The sequence below is a fragment of the Xiphophorus couchianus genome, chromosome 2, assembly GCF_001444195.1.
Source record: "Xiphophorus couchianus chromosome 2, X_couchianus-1.0, whole genome shotgun sequence".
NCBI lineage: Eukaryota > Metazoa > Chordata > Actinopteri > Cyprinodontiformes > Poeciliidae > Xiphophorus > Xiphophorus couchianus.
The window spans coordinates 22,200,880-22,215,246 of NC_040229.1; the positions used below are offsets into that span (position 1 = coordinate 22,200,880).

At 38.8% G+C, this 14,367-nt stretch overlaps 1 protein-coding gene across 2 annotated transcripts; it reads left to right on the top strand.

Moving 5' to 3' along the window:
- Positions 1-1,606: 1,606 nt before the first annotated feature.
- Positions 1,607-11,222, top strand: ano10b (anoctamin 10b). 2 transcript variants are annotated; one of them, XM_028032174.1, is made up of 16 exons: positions 1,607-1,727; positions 1,815-1,892; positions 3,041-3,321; positions 3,532-3,705; positions 4,952-5,089; positions 6,373-6,489; positions 6,609-6,725; positions 7,270-7,608; positions 7,687-7,869; positions 8,012-8,067; positions 8,161-8,235; positions 8,777-8,941; positions 9,024-9,215; positions 9,297-9,434; positions 9,512-9,628; positions 9,713-11,222. In XM_028032174.1, exons 3-16 carry the CDS (start codon positions 3,048-3,050, stop codon positions 9,734-9,736), a joined length of 2,109 nt encoding a protein of 702 aa, XP_027887975.1. In that variant the 5' UTR covers positions 1,607-1,727; positions 1,815-1,892; positions 3,041-3,047; the 3' UTR covers positions 9,737-11,222. The 2 variants fall into 2 exon arrangements, with proteins under 2 accessions (XP_027887975.1, XP_027887984.1); XM_028032183.1 differs by having other exon boundaries at positions 1,617-1,731.
- Positions 11,223-14,367: the final 3,145 nt, after the last annotated feature.

Here is a 14,367-nt window from a genome sequence, read left to right on the forward strand (position 1 = left end):
GATCTGCCGGCAAACTCACCTGACCTGAACCCCATAGAGACTGTATGGACTGTTGTCAAGATGAAGACACCAGAGAAAATAATGCAGTTGACCTGAAGGCAGCCATCAAAGCACTCTGCGCTTCCATTACACCTACGCAGTGCCACAGGCTGATCAAGAGGACGCCTGTCAAGTAGAAAGCATAGAAATGATCAGTCTTTTGAGAAGCCTGATATTTCTGCTTAAAATATCATTTTCTGTATTTCATTATCTATAAGCCATAATCTCACTAAAAGACTTTGGCCACTGGCCATCTCCAGTGGTCTTTGAGTGGAAGGTAGGCTACATCCTGAATGACCAAGCAATGATTACCTCGCTCCAAAGAAAAAGCAGCTGTCATCACTTTGCATCAAAATGACCTCAACAACTTCAAAGTGAGAATCAGCTGCAGTGAATAAATCTTTAGGATATCCAAGAGTGTCCAGCAAGAACCATAATTACGTTTATCAGCAGGAAGCCAATAAACTGCATCCCCACCAGCGCAGAGCTTGCTCAGCCTCGGCAGCAAGTGGGTGTGAGCACAGTTGAGGCTAAACGCTTTAGACAAGAAATGCAGGAAAGAAGCTAACTCTATGGAAGTACAAAGATGAACTGCAGAAAACTGGTCCAAATGTAAGTATGGTCAGGAAAATACTGACTTTTTACTCAAATGAGAACTTGTGGTCATTACTGGAAAAGATTGATCACCTCCAAACAAAGCTAAAACAAGAATGGACCACCTATCAGACAGGATTTGGTCCAGAAGTTAATAGCATTGACATATTCGAATGGCAGGCTGGATTGAACAACCTGTGATATAAATGGGGGGTTTGATTAAAATTTTGCAATTTTAACCTTTTTTTAAAAATTATTTTTAACAAAAAAGGTACAATGAGAATTAAGAGAATGCCAATTTGTCAGACTGCAGGAAGTCATCAGATTTCTTTGGGTCAAAAAATTAGCAAAAACATAAGCTCACTTCTATCATTTAGGTGCCCATCTATGTATTTCAATTACGTGTTTATTAATGTTCACCATTTTATCTATTACTTTCTTCCTCATTTAAAATTACTGCAAGGATTTATTATTAATATCATCATCATTCTCCTTAGTTAAAGCTGCTATTTTCGTTTCTTTAGATGGTCACATTCATCTCTAACACCACAGAGGTTCACTTGGTGTGCTGCTCCAAAATCTCAGGAACCATTAGACCATCGCTAGGTGGCAGCATGGTGCTAATGGTGCATCTGATGTTGTCATGGGGTGGAGGAGGGGTGCATCAACCTCCTCCTGGTTAGAAACTGAACTGGACAAACCCCCTAAACACACAACATATAATGTTACAGAAAAAATTACAACTTTTTTGATTTTCTCTTAAAAAGTTATAAAACAGGGACTGCCTGCCGCTAGAGGTTGTGGACCGACTATGCTTCATTTCATAAACATCTTAAAGATTTTTATTTTTTTTTATTTGTTTTTAATAATTTCAAAAATCTACTCATTGCAGATGTTATTTCAGCGAGTGCCAGCTGTGGGGCAGTAGGACCCTGAGCTACTATTGCAACTGTAAAACCGTCAACTGGCAGGAGGGAGGAGTCTGAAACAAAACCAAACAACCGTCCACACCCTGCAGAGCCAGAGAGGTTCCTCCACATTCCTGTCCAACAACACCACACTGAGAGAAAGCGAAGAGGAAGCACTGTCTGGAGGTGGGTAAGAGTCTGCAGACGGACTTCTCTCTGGTTTCTATTCAGACGGTGCTGTCTTCATGCCGCTTTCTGTTTATGTGCATTCAGACAGGAGTTTACGGAGGGCCTGACGTAGGACTGGAGAGCAGAACCACCTCATCATCATCATCATTAGCGCCCTACTAGGTATAGTATTTCCTGACTCATCCTCTTCCTCATCCCTAAATGCCTTCCTGAGTGTCAACAGAATCTGTTCAGGAGCACTTCAGAGACAGCAGGAAGTGTTTAACCGCTTTCACTTCACTCTGTGTGTCTTAAAGTCACGGCGCAGTCATAACACGAGTTTTTTCTGGATCCGGAGTTTCACTGGAAGACACGCAGCTTCCTGAAGAATTCAATGCAGATCCGTATTTTATGTCTGCAACCACAACTGAAATACCAGCAAATGTAAAGTTGGCTCAGGGTGACATGCAAATCTATATGGCTCCCCATGTCGCTATAAAAGAGCACATGATGCAAATGAAAATTGGGACTGTTACATGACTATACAAATATGTTATTGCTGCAGCCTAAATTCTTATTGATGTCTCTCAGATGTGTTTATCAGAGGCTGGTAAAACCTTTAAACAATGTGGAGGACAAAACTGGTTTAAATACACCTATTAATGGTTGCAGACTGGTAATAACCCAGTAATGACAACTTGAGATTTTGCTGTTGAAGTAAAATTGTTTTCTGAGCAACTTTCTGTTGTTTTTAAACCAGAAAACGATACGAAATGTACTGTGGCCTTAGGTCTTTCCGTTTATTCATCTATTAACATAACAAGCTGCACTGTGTTTCTGTTATGTCAGCTACTGTATATCAAGATTTGTATTGGTTTTACTAACATGCATACCCAAATGAATAATTTAAATTCCTCGACCTTAAAAGAAATTATGGAATCAGCTGATATAAATAGAAACTGTTAAAGCTTCCTCTTCTTCACCTGGGTTGGTTAAGCGTAGAACAGGGTGGATTTTTCACTTTTTAAAACAATTATAATTTCAATTTCTCCCACAGTAAAAAAAAAGCTAAGTGGTAAAAATACTATTCAGTTTTAATCTGTTTAAGTTCAAAGTTTTATTAGTTCTTGTGAAGATAATCACCAAATAGAAAGAAATGTTGGTAAAAATTCTAATGTATTTGTTTAACATGTCTGAATTTGCTACCACTTCTGAAAATCTGTGCACATGAAGACCAAACAGACTGTGGAGATGTAGCTGCACAGATGTCTTCTTGGAGAGTAATAATGACAGGGGTATAAATGTTCACTTTGGTTGTGGTTTGCTTCCAGTCTCACCATGAGTAAGGCAGCTGATGATGAAGGTGTGCCTGGTGGTCGAGGTGAACCACCAGGCACCTCGGCTCAGCAGGTGGGTGGAGAGGCTGCGGGCGGGAAGCTGCCGAGCAAACTGAGCGCCTCCTCCTTTACGCCGGGCTGGACCAAAGTCAGCTGCCCCTGCTGTGCCTCAGAGCGGGTCGAGCCGCTGGTTCGGGTGAAGCTCGGACCGAAGGTCGTCCCCGAGACGAAACGCTGGCTCATCAAACTGATTGGCGCTCCTCAGAAGGACGGAGGTAAGATCTCAGTTTCCAGTAGCTCCCTGGAGCAAAGAAAACATACAGCAGATTAAATATTTATGAGCATCTCAGTGTTGCAGCAAATCAATTCCAGTTCCAGTAACAGGCTAGATTTAGTCTGCATCAGATTTCTCACAGGATTTAGCAAACAAGTCAAACAAACAAACTTGTTAACACCGGGTTCTTACTTTGAAACACTCGCTTCAGGTGCAGGGTTACTGGCTCACCCAGGCGAGGACGCCACTGGTAACACCATCATGTTGTCTGCGCCGCGCTGTACGTTACTGCGAGCCACGGAGGAGCTGGGCTTGTGCAAGATCTACCACAACAATGAAATGGAGGCCTTCGCTTACAACGACAGAGACAACTTCAGAGATTCAGGTAGATAAGACAAACATGTATCCTGATGGAACATGTAGAGTGTCTTATATTTAAGGTCAGGACTGAAATAAGTAATGGTGTTCATTAAGAAAAGAAAATGCATCGTACTTTTATAGCAATCCTTAAAATTTTTTGGGGTTTTTTCCCCTCCAAGAGGCCACTGTGTAGCACAACACAAACAAACCCCTAATGTTTTCAGTTGTCAGTATGGAGGGTCACATTTAATTGATTCGTTGCATAGGTCTTCTATTGTTGCCAGAAGACAATAATTATATTTACAGTTTATTGCTACATATTTAATTGGAAGAATTGCATTCAGATAATGATCTGGTCCTCAACAGCACGTTTGCTTTATGCTACTCTTTGAGCAAAGTTAATGGTAAACCTCTGCATCAAGTGTTAGGCCAGCTAACAGTTCTCTGGGAATTATATTGTTTTGGTACCAAACCTTTCTTTGAAACTGAAAAACTGTTATTTTTGTTGTTTTATTTTAACAGACTAAGTAATTAGGACAAATTGTGTCTTTGTGACCCATTTAAAATAGAATTTGCAGAGTTTTGCCTCCTGAAAAATACTTAAATTCTTGGAATCCAATGTTTAACATAGTGAGTCATCATTTCATCATAAGGAAGCAGCAGCCATAACGCTGCTGCCAAGCAATTATCTCTGTGCATGTGCAGACATCATCAGGCCGCAACCTTGTGACAACTAGTCCACATATGGAGATGGCAGCAGTAACTGCATCTAGGTTTTGTATATCTATTTTATCTTACCCCCAATGATGTTTTGTGAGCCACCTGAGGTAATAAACCTGGCAGTAAACATCAAAAGCATTAAGAATAGCGCTGCTTCAGACATAGAAAACCAGCATATTCATATGATGGTTCTACATAAGTTTGATGTTTCCAAACTCAACTTTCCAGAATTCAATTTGCTTAATCTCCATTTTAAAACATAAAAAACTGAAGTTCACCATGAATTTATGGCAAATATTTCTACAATAGAAAGGGTTTTATGTGAAGTCTGGGAAACTAACTGGAAAGAAAAACAAAGAAGAGAAGATTGTAAATACCTTAAGGATAAAGGGAATAAATGACAGAACAAGACATAAAAGGAAACAGAAAGAAATAAGAAACAAAGTGGGTAGAGTACAAAGCAGGGTTTCCCCCAGTGCATTATAAGCCTGGCAGGCCACCAGGCTTTACTTGTGCAGTCAGTAATGTTACACATGTAACATGTGTAACAGACAACATGGAGGTGTTTCTAACGTTGGCTGAGCGACAGTACATCATAAAGTACGAGCTGGACGGTCTGCGGGCCCAGAAGGAGTTGAGGATACCCGGCATGCCCGACAGCCGTACACTGCAGAAGCGAGACAACATCTGTGAGTAGCCTCATTGTGTTTCATATCAACACAGAGAAAAAAAGACACTCACATGCTACTGAATCATTTCGCATTTCCTCCAACACAAAAGACAATCTACCAGTGTTTGCTTGGATTTAAGTCTCCAGAGATGAATAATGCTGGTTATACAGCCTGTTGGTGCTCCAGAATTTAACACCCCAACCCTGTTTGTGGAAAATTGCTTTCTTTAAAGCATGCTCTTGTGTTCTTCCTCTTTTCCCCTCCCAGACAACCCCCAAATAAACACCATTTATCCAATAAAACCACAATCCTTCTCCTGCCTATCTCCAAACCATCCATCAAGCCTGGTTTCTCAAAGAATCCAAGCTGAGTTGTGCATCTGGTCTACTCATTTCTAATCCTGTCAATTTCAATCAAAACTAACACCTTCTGCTATGTCATAATCTGAAAAAAACGTGAATCAGTAATAGCAGATCTTGCTACATACAATCGATCTATCATGTTCCTCCCTATAACCCACTATTCCCCTCTCTTCTGCATTAAGCACTGCCTTAAATGTTTGCCCCCAGGTAGCAGGGATGAAAAGCTCGAGACCAGTCTTGAGCTGTTTTTTCTGCTCTTGGCCTTGCAGGGTGCCGTCTATGTCCTGGAAAAACCGGACTTGACTCCACACCTAATATGACCAATCTTTATTACTCTTACTGTTTTTTAAAATTTATTTATCATACAACTATTGTGTAATATAAGCGGATAACTTCAGTTTAGAGATTGTGCATCAATGAGTGGCTGAATTGTTAGTATATTATAACAAGTACTAGATTAACACCAAGACGTAGTTTTGGTTGAGTAATTGTCGTGAAATATTAGTCGAACTCTAAGAATTTGGCCTCAGTCTTGGAAGAACCAGCATTGACTCCATGCCTGACAGATGCCATAAACTCATCCTGCCTGGATACCTCTAATTGGTTCAGCTTCAACATTCCTCCCATCTGATGGATTCTGTCTTGTTTCTTATAGACACTGATTCCTCCTCTCCAGACTCTCCTCTGCTTGCTTCCTTCTCTCAGTAGAGATCAGAGTATTGTCTGCAAACAATAGAGTCCACTTCAACTTCCACCAGTCCATCACCAAAGCTTACACAATATATTCTCACCACCATTTAGACATAGCCTGTTATTCCTACAATACCTCATCACTATCTCACTATCTTCAGGTGCCATGCACCACCCTCAAACATTACTTTTCCTCCCCTGACCTTCCTATAAATGACCACAGATCATTTGGACTATGTGCTACTGCAGGGCAGAAGCTAGGACAAGCAGGTGTCATTGTAGACACATTTCCTCTCCACAACCCGGGCAAACTAAAGGATCTTAGTAAATCTTGGTACTCTGGGAATCAACTGGCTCAGCCACTGGGTATGTCAATATAAATTTACATTTAAAACAATCTTCTGCCTTCCAAAGAAGTACATGACTAGATTAACTGACAAAACTGTAACACTAATGCAATACATGCCTTCTGTCCATTTTCCCAGATAAAGTTAACGAATATTTTGGTAGTTCTGTGGCCTTCTACTTCAGCTTCCTTGATTTCTACACCTGGTCTCTCCTTCCACCGGCAATACTGGGCCTGTTCATCGCATATTTCTCAAGTAGGTTTGACGACTTATATTGATGGCTTTATGGCTTCGTTTAGTGAAATGGATTTCACTGAATGGATTTGATGTACCTAAATTTCCTTAGTTACATCAAGTATCTAAATTTCCTTAGCTACTTGATATAATTTAATAAAGTGATGAATGCAAATGATCAAAATTGTGCTTATTTTATAATATAGTGAGACATTTTTTCTTCCAAATTTTTTAAAATCAAAAATCCATGCTTCTCCAGACCCAAATTTAGATTTTTTTTCAGTCCTTACTTTCAATTGTCAGGCTATGTGACATGGCTATGTATATGGAACCTGCAAACAGCAGCACAAAGAATCAATAGACAGATGGACAGATAGATGTCAAAGAATTATTGATCAAGACACTTAATAAGATTACAAGCACATCTGGTGCCTAGCCTGTAATAAGATATCCAAAGTTAAACATTTTCCTCAGGATCATGATGATTGTCTTGTTTTGGATCTAGCAGAATCAAACACAGGATGTTCATTTACATAATGTATAAATATGTTCCTGCCCATTGCAGGAGAGGTTCAGCGGGAAATGTTGCAGTCAGTCTCTGGGTCTCAGCAGCAGGAAATCCAGGATGAACCAGAGCCTCTCATCAGCGGTCACATGCTTCAGGCCGTGTTCAGCATGCTCTGGTCCACAGTTGTCATAGAGCTGTGGAAACGCCGCAGTTCCTCACTGTCGTACCAATGGGGCACACTGAACCTCGCAGAACGCTTTGCAGAGCCACGGCCAGGTTTCCACGGCGACCTCGGGGTCAACCCTGTGACCGGTCGTGTGGAGCCACTGTTCCCCGAATGGAAGAGGGACCTGCGTATGGCGCTGGTGTCTGTCCCGGTGGTGGGGCTATTCCTAGGTACGTTACCCAACAACAACCAAAGTGTGAGTCAAATGCTTCAGGTGTCTGATATACACGTTGCATTTCATCCTGCAGGACTGGTGGTTCTGGGAATGATGTGTTTCTACTGGGCAGAGGCCCGGGTGCAGTGGCTGCACAAAGATTGGAACTCCATGATATCTCAGACTTTCCTCTACGTGCCTTCAGTCCTCCATATTGTTTACACAAATATGCTTGCCAATCTATACAGGACAGTTGCCAATTCTCTGACAGAATATGGTGAGATGCATGAAGAAAACATATCAGGGAGAAGAAATGTATTAATGCAAATATCTATCAACTTAGGAAGGAGGCATGTGTTAGAGATGGTCTATTATAATTTATTTTGTCTAAAAAACTCAAACTGTAATATTTTTCTTAGAGAACCACAGAGAGGAGTCTGCCTACGACAACCATCTGACAGGCAAAATCTTAGTGGTTAGCTCTCTCTCTCTTTTGCTTTCTGGATATTCACCCATTTTTAGCTCCAACCAGTCTACACTAATATGACTCTTTCCTTTTGCTTTTCAGTTCACCTTCTTCAATAACTTTGCAGTGCTCTTCCATATTGCCTTCTTCAAGCAGGATGTGCCGCTGCTTCGAAAGGTAACAAAGATCTTCAGTCCAGCACTAGAGGTTCTGTGTCCAAGAAAATATTTCCTATAGTGATAACAGAAACTTACATTCCAATTTTTGTTTGGATAGGGGACATGAATCTACTTTGCTTCTTTGCAATCTAATTTTTTTTTTCTTTGGGAGGAAAGAAGTTGCTTACTCAGTGTGCAATCAGTAGATCAACACCATAAATCAAAATCTGCCATTTGTTTTTCTTTTACTTTCCCCATCAATTAAATAAGAAAAATAATTTTATGCATCAGATATAATGCTTGTTTGAGTCTGTTATCTTAGGACATTTGTTTTCCTAATGGGAATCAGATTTTTTTCTTTTAATTTAAATCAAAAATATATATAATTTAGAGATTTTTCTTTGTATATTTCATGGGATCATAAATTTATTGCTCCCTAATTTTCTAAAAAGATTTTTACTTTTTGTAAGTTGCAGGATTTTGATTACAAACGAGCTAATTCATGAGTGACTACAAGATATACAATCAGATTTTCACACGCTGTTTCAATCTTTTTAAAGCGTTTAGCTTCTTTGCTGATCATCTCTCAGCTGGTGAACCAGGTAACAGAGGTGGTCATACCTTTCCTTGTGGACCGATTCATTAGCGCCCCCCACAGGACAGAGAGCGAAGACGACCCAGAAGAGGACAAATTTCGGAACCAAGGCACCCTACCTACTTTTCCGGTGAGTGCTCCGAATCACATCAAACATCTCACAACAAAGCTTTGATTAAAAGCAACCTACCAATCTGCTTTTTCAACCACAGGGACTGTTTGCAGAATACATTGAGCTGCTGGTGCAGTTTGGGTATTTGAGTCTTTTCTCCTGTGTGTTTCCTTTGACTGCTGTCCTGCTGCTCCTCAACAACCTAACAGAAATCAGATCGGATGCTTACAAAATTTGCAAACTCTTCCGCAAACCCTTTTGTCCTCCTGTGGCCAGTATGGGTGTGTGGAAGGTCAGCTGCAGTATACAACCATATTAAAACCCCCCAAAAATATTTGTAGACCTCTGCTTATATCAGAGTCTTCCATTTTAGGTTGCCTTTGAGGTCTTGAGTTTTGTATCAGTGGTGTCCAACGCTTGGCTGCTGCTGCTGTCTCCACGTCTGCAGAAGATGAGTCAGGAGGCCGGGATGAGCAGCAGCAACCTTCTGATGGGGGCTGTTATGGTGGAGGTAAGAGCGAAGGTGGGATCCCAAATAATCCCTTCGTTGATGTCCGCTGGTGTAATTTCATCTCTGTGTATTTGCAGCATGTCCTGATATTAGTAAAGGTGATCATGGCAGCCCTGATACCAGATGAGCCTGACTGGATCCGGAAAAAGAGGGAGCATATTGAATACACATCCATGCAAGCCCTCAGACAGCAGGTTAGCTACCGTACTTTTAACTGACTTTGTCACATACTTGCTTCATTTCTCAGCTTTCTGAAGTATTTTGCTTATATTTTCCAGAAGCTGAACGTTCAACAGTCCTAATTTTGTTTAAAGATTGAAGTAGTGCTCAATGCCTCTGGAGGTAAAATCAAAGAGGACAACAGAACTCAAGAGTGTCCTGTATCGCCCCACAGCTGTGACTTTGCTCCAAGTGTTCTTGTTGACTTTACAAATTCACATAGTGCTTTTGCTATTTAAACACGTAACATTTTATGCATAATGCAAGTGCAATTAACAAAAGCAGCTAAAAGTGTTTCTATTCTTAAAAATGCAGCAAATGGATTGCCATGACTGCATTCACTGCATAGGAGTCTTGTGAGAGACTTTACTAAGGATACAAATTATACAGTTAATATTTAAAAAAGGGACACAGTATTTGAAGTTACTCATTGTGCCAAAAACAGGCAGAATATTTGCCTCATTGCTGCCACCTGGTGACAATAGGCAGTTAGTGTCCAGGATTTATATCAAGAGGACAATATCATTAAAAAGAAAGAGTGAGCTGACTTTAAAGCTACTTTTAGCAATATCTGATGTACATTGTCTTTACCCTGGTATTTAATAATAATAATAATAATAATAAAGTTACCAGGGATTCCTCTAGTTATGCTGTAATAACTCTTGGTGCATCTCAATGCAATACATGCTCAGAAACATTATGACCACAAACATTCCATCTCTCGTAAACGTAACAATAACAAGACCTAACATATGAAATTGTAATTTTGCAGTACTAATATCTGAGTGACCTAAATACTGTTCATACCACTTCTCACATACTAAACCACTTAATTTTAATGTCCAAAAAACACTTGAAGGTTAAGGGATTATTTTTATTCTGATTCTCATCGGACACGAAGAGTTGCATTATTGTGCCTAGATACAACCTCTAAATTGCACATCCAAGAATCTGACTTTCAAATAATATCTTAAGAGGGTTTTAAGTACTGTCGTAGCTCTCCACACTTTTAGGAGGTATTTTTTCCTGGAAACTTAGCTGCTAGCTGCTTTTCTATTTAAACGCAGGTACAATAACTTGAACAAAACAACAGATACATGTGTTAAATAAATAAAAGCATTTTAAAATAGTTATCCACATTTTTAATAAAAGGTATAAAATGCTTTAAAAACTCTAAAACTGGGCAGGTACACAGGCTTCTGAAAAAAATGTTGAGTACCTTAAAATATATCAAATACATAAATTAAGCCACAAACACACATCTCACAGAACAAAACCCATACTGCTAATATATGACGGGGTTTACTTACAGAGTATTGTCCGTGGGCTTTATGGTCGCTTCCAAGGAGTGAATATTCTTCCTTCCCAAAGTCGAAACACTAAGTTACAAATTTGTCAAATTTCCGGCGCCATGTTGGCTTATGCTAGCGAACAGCTAGCTTATCCCAGCGGCAAGCTAACAGCTAGCTGTTTTTTTAGCTGCACTTTATAGCATACTAAAATATAAATAAATAAGAGTATAAATTTGTTACATTTTCATATACTCCGTTGTTTACTTGACGTAAACGATAGAATCAAGTATCGGATGAAACAACACTGAAGTTAGCATAAGTTTGTTGCACCGTTTTCATGGACTACAGAAAAACTACGGAAGAGGATTGGGCTCAGTGAAAAAAGGGCCAAATTCAGGCTTTTTTTTATTCAGAATTTTGACAATTAAACTCATTTCTATAATTTATCAGCTTAATGAAGTTATCATTCATTACTGCGCTAAGAAAAGAAAAGACAAACTAAAACGTAAAGTCAAATTTTTATTTTTTTGCTTAGTAATTTTCAATTATGGTTAAGTGTTTTCTTAAATATCATTTATGAAAGCATTTGTATTCTATCTTTCAGGTGTCAATAAGAAATTAATGCTACGGGAAGAGACCAAAGATATGCAGTGATATTGTTTGTAATATTTTTGTTTTATTTTTTTTATTTGTTTGTTTATGTTTTGTTTGTGCATCAATTTTGCAGTTTTATGGCCCCAACTGCATTAACTTAACCCTCCTGTTATGTTCTGGGTCAAATTGACCCGTTTTAAAGTTTAAAAATAGTTGGAAGTATTTTTTTTTGCATGAAACTTTTTCTATTTGTCTTAATAGGTGTACTCTACATATAAATTGAAAATTTATTCATTTTACACATTTGTACCAACCCCGAGGTCTTCCTTTTACATAGATACTGTTCAGGTCAATTTGACCCAGCAGTCAGGTTAAGGTGCAAAAAAAGATGAAAAAATGTCCAATTCTATATGTTTCCTTGCAACTATGAACCATATTTCACCACACAAACACCACACACATACATGCACACCCCGACACACACAAGCCCACTTTCTCACTACTCTCTTTACTTCACTAGGAAACTGCGAGAAAACAGGTGTTCATACAACTTTTGACTGAAATCTTTTCTGTTTCCGTGGACAAACTCCACCCACACTGAGTGACACTCAGCAGAAGTGGAGGGAAACATAAATACTCTCTGCATGACTCATTTGTCTTGATTTTAATCAGCAGGTCAATTTGACCCAGAACAGTTTGTGTGTCTCAAATTCAATTATGAAGATCACCCATTAAAAAAAAAAAAGTGTAAAATAAAAAAATTTACCAAAGATCAATTTCAAGGAAATTTATAGTTTTTTTGTGTCTAGGTTTTTTTCAGTGGACATTAAAAATGTAAATTCCATTTTTTATGTCCAAATGAGTAAATGAGCAGGTTGTTGTCATTGATCCTTAATTTCTGAGAAATAAAAAAACATCATTGCACAAATATTGATTGAAATGGTTAATATTGGAGTTAATAATCAGATACAAAAATGTTTTGGAGGAATTTTTTGGTTTCTGACACTATTGCATGATTAAACATTCCCCGGGTCAAATTGACCCACGAACATTTTTGCTGTACCCTAGAAACGAACATAACAGGAGGGTTAAAGTCAAATAATGCATGTTGTTATCACGATGATACGTGTTCACCGATGATGGGTTTATTTTGGTATATTTAAAGTGCAGTTTTAAAACCGACAGTGAAAGTCGGTTTTTGTATATTTGTTCAATTTTGACTGTTATTGTATTTAAGTGTTAGTAGTCTTTTTAGCCACCAGGGATCGCCACACACTGACCTTGATGGTGCTGCAGCTTGTAACATGCAATCCTGGTGGTTGCAGGTCTGATGAGATCCTTTCAACCTGCTGTAGCTGTAGATTTGCAGACTTAACACAAAATATGGATGTGTGTGTATTTGCGTGTGTGTGTGTGCAAGTGTGTGCGCGCGTGTGTATACTGGGTGCGCGGTGGAGGGATGTGTAGATGAAGACAATCTGATTGGAAGGTCAGATTTTAAAAGATGGTAGTGTTTGCTGGTTGTAATAATAAAGTCACTTAAAAATGTGTTTATAGTGACGTGTGTGTCTTTAAAGAATTAAAGTTACTAGTTGTAATTTAAACCCTATTCTTTTTAAAGGTGTAGCTGAAGTTTTTGTTCTGTTAATTTCTCTACTTACGTTTATTCAGCAGCCAGACAGTCTTGTAATCTTTCAAATAGTTCTCAGAAGGTGAAATATGCGTTAAAAAATTTTTTTTGTTGGAGTGTGGCTTCTTAAAGTGTATTTCTTAAATTGTAATTATAGTGTAATTGTTTTTTAGAATTTAAGGTAGGATAAGTAATATGCTGGAGAAACACAGCTTCAATAGAATTAATCCTTAATGTCCTGGATGTGAAATATCATGCAGCAGAGTGCTTTTAGCCAGATAAAAAAACTAATATTTTTTGAGAACAAAATTTTTATGCGAGTTCATTAGAAATAAAACTCTCTTCATGCATCCATTCTGTTGCTTTAATCCATTTTAATAAATAAATAGAGAAAAATAGGTTCACAATCCAGGTTAAAATACAGGTCAGCAGACATTAAGAGAGACAGGACACAGGAACAAATAATTTTATCCCTCGTTTGCACGGGTTTGAAGCTTTCATGGCTGATGAGATATGAGTCATAATAGGATTTTCACGTGACGAGCGCTCTGTCTTTAGGCTGGGAGCGAACAATCACATGTCAGTGACAGTCACTGGATGCTGTTCGCTGAGCAGATTCTGCTTCTCTTCATAACAGTGGAAAAATATAGCACAAACAGGGCAGTTATATGGTAAAATAATACTACACAAAGGGACTCTTCAGCTACACAGTAAAAAGTCATTGTGTGATGGCCTGAATCTACACGAGTCCCCAGATACTGCTTGCAGAAAGCTACCGGCTACAGTGTTCATACTGTGTGCAATTCATCATTCAGTGGGTTATTATTAACAGTTAAGCAAAAACAATAGCTGTTCTGTCAGACCCAAGACACCTGGAGGTATATTGTGATAAATATCTGTAGCAACATGCAAAGTCCCACACATCTGTTCGGATAATTAATATCGTTGTCTTGTTATAAAATCATACCCTTAAGAAAAGAAAAGTTATGGAAGTATTTTCAAAACACAAAGTACAGGAGACCTGCATCCCTGTTATTAATACACAACAAGCCATTAAGTTAATAAGACTGTGGACATAAGAGAGCAGCAGATCACATGTCTCCCCGAGTCTCAGGCGTGTAATATACAGTGTCATATCATAACAGTCTTTATCATATGAGCTTATGTTAAGAGCTTTGAAACCGGAGTGACAACATGT

Coding starts and splice junctions, on each gene's coding strand:
- ano10b (XM_028032174.1), top strand. CDS start 3,048: ATGAGTAAGGCAGCTGATGATGAAGGTGTGCCTGGTGGTCGAGGTGAA. Junction 5,090..6,372: donor GCAGAAGCGAGACAACATCT/GTGAGTAGCCTC, acceptor GTGCTACTGCAG/GGCAGAAGCTAGGACAAGCA. Junction 6,726..7,269: donor GTTCATCGCATATTTCTCAA/GTAGGTTTGACG, acceptor TGCCCATTGCAG/GAGAGGTTCAGCGGGAAATG.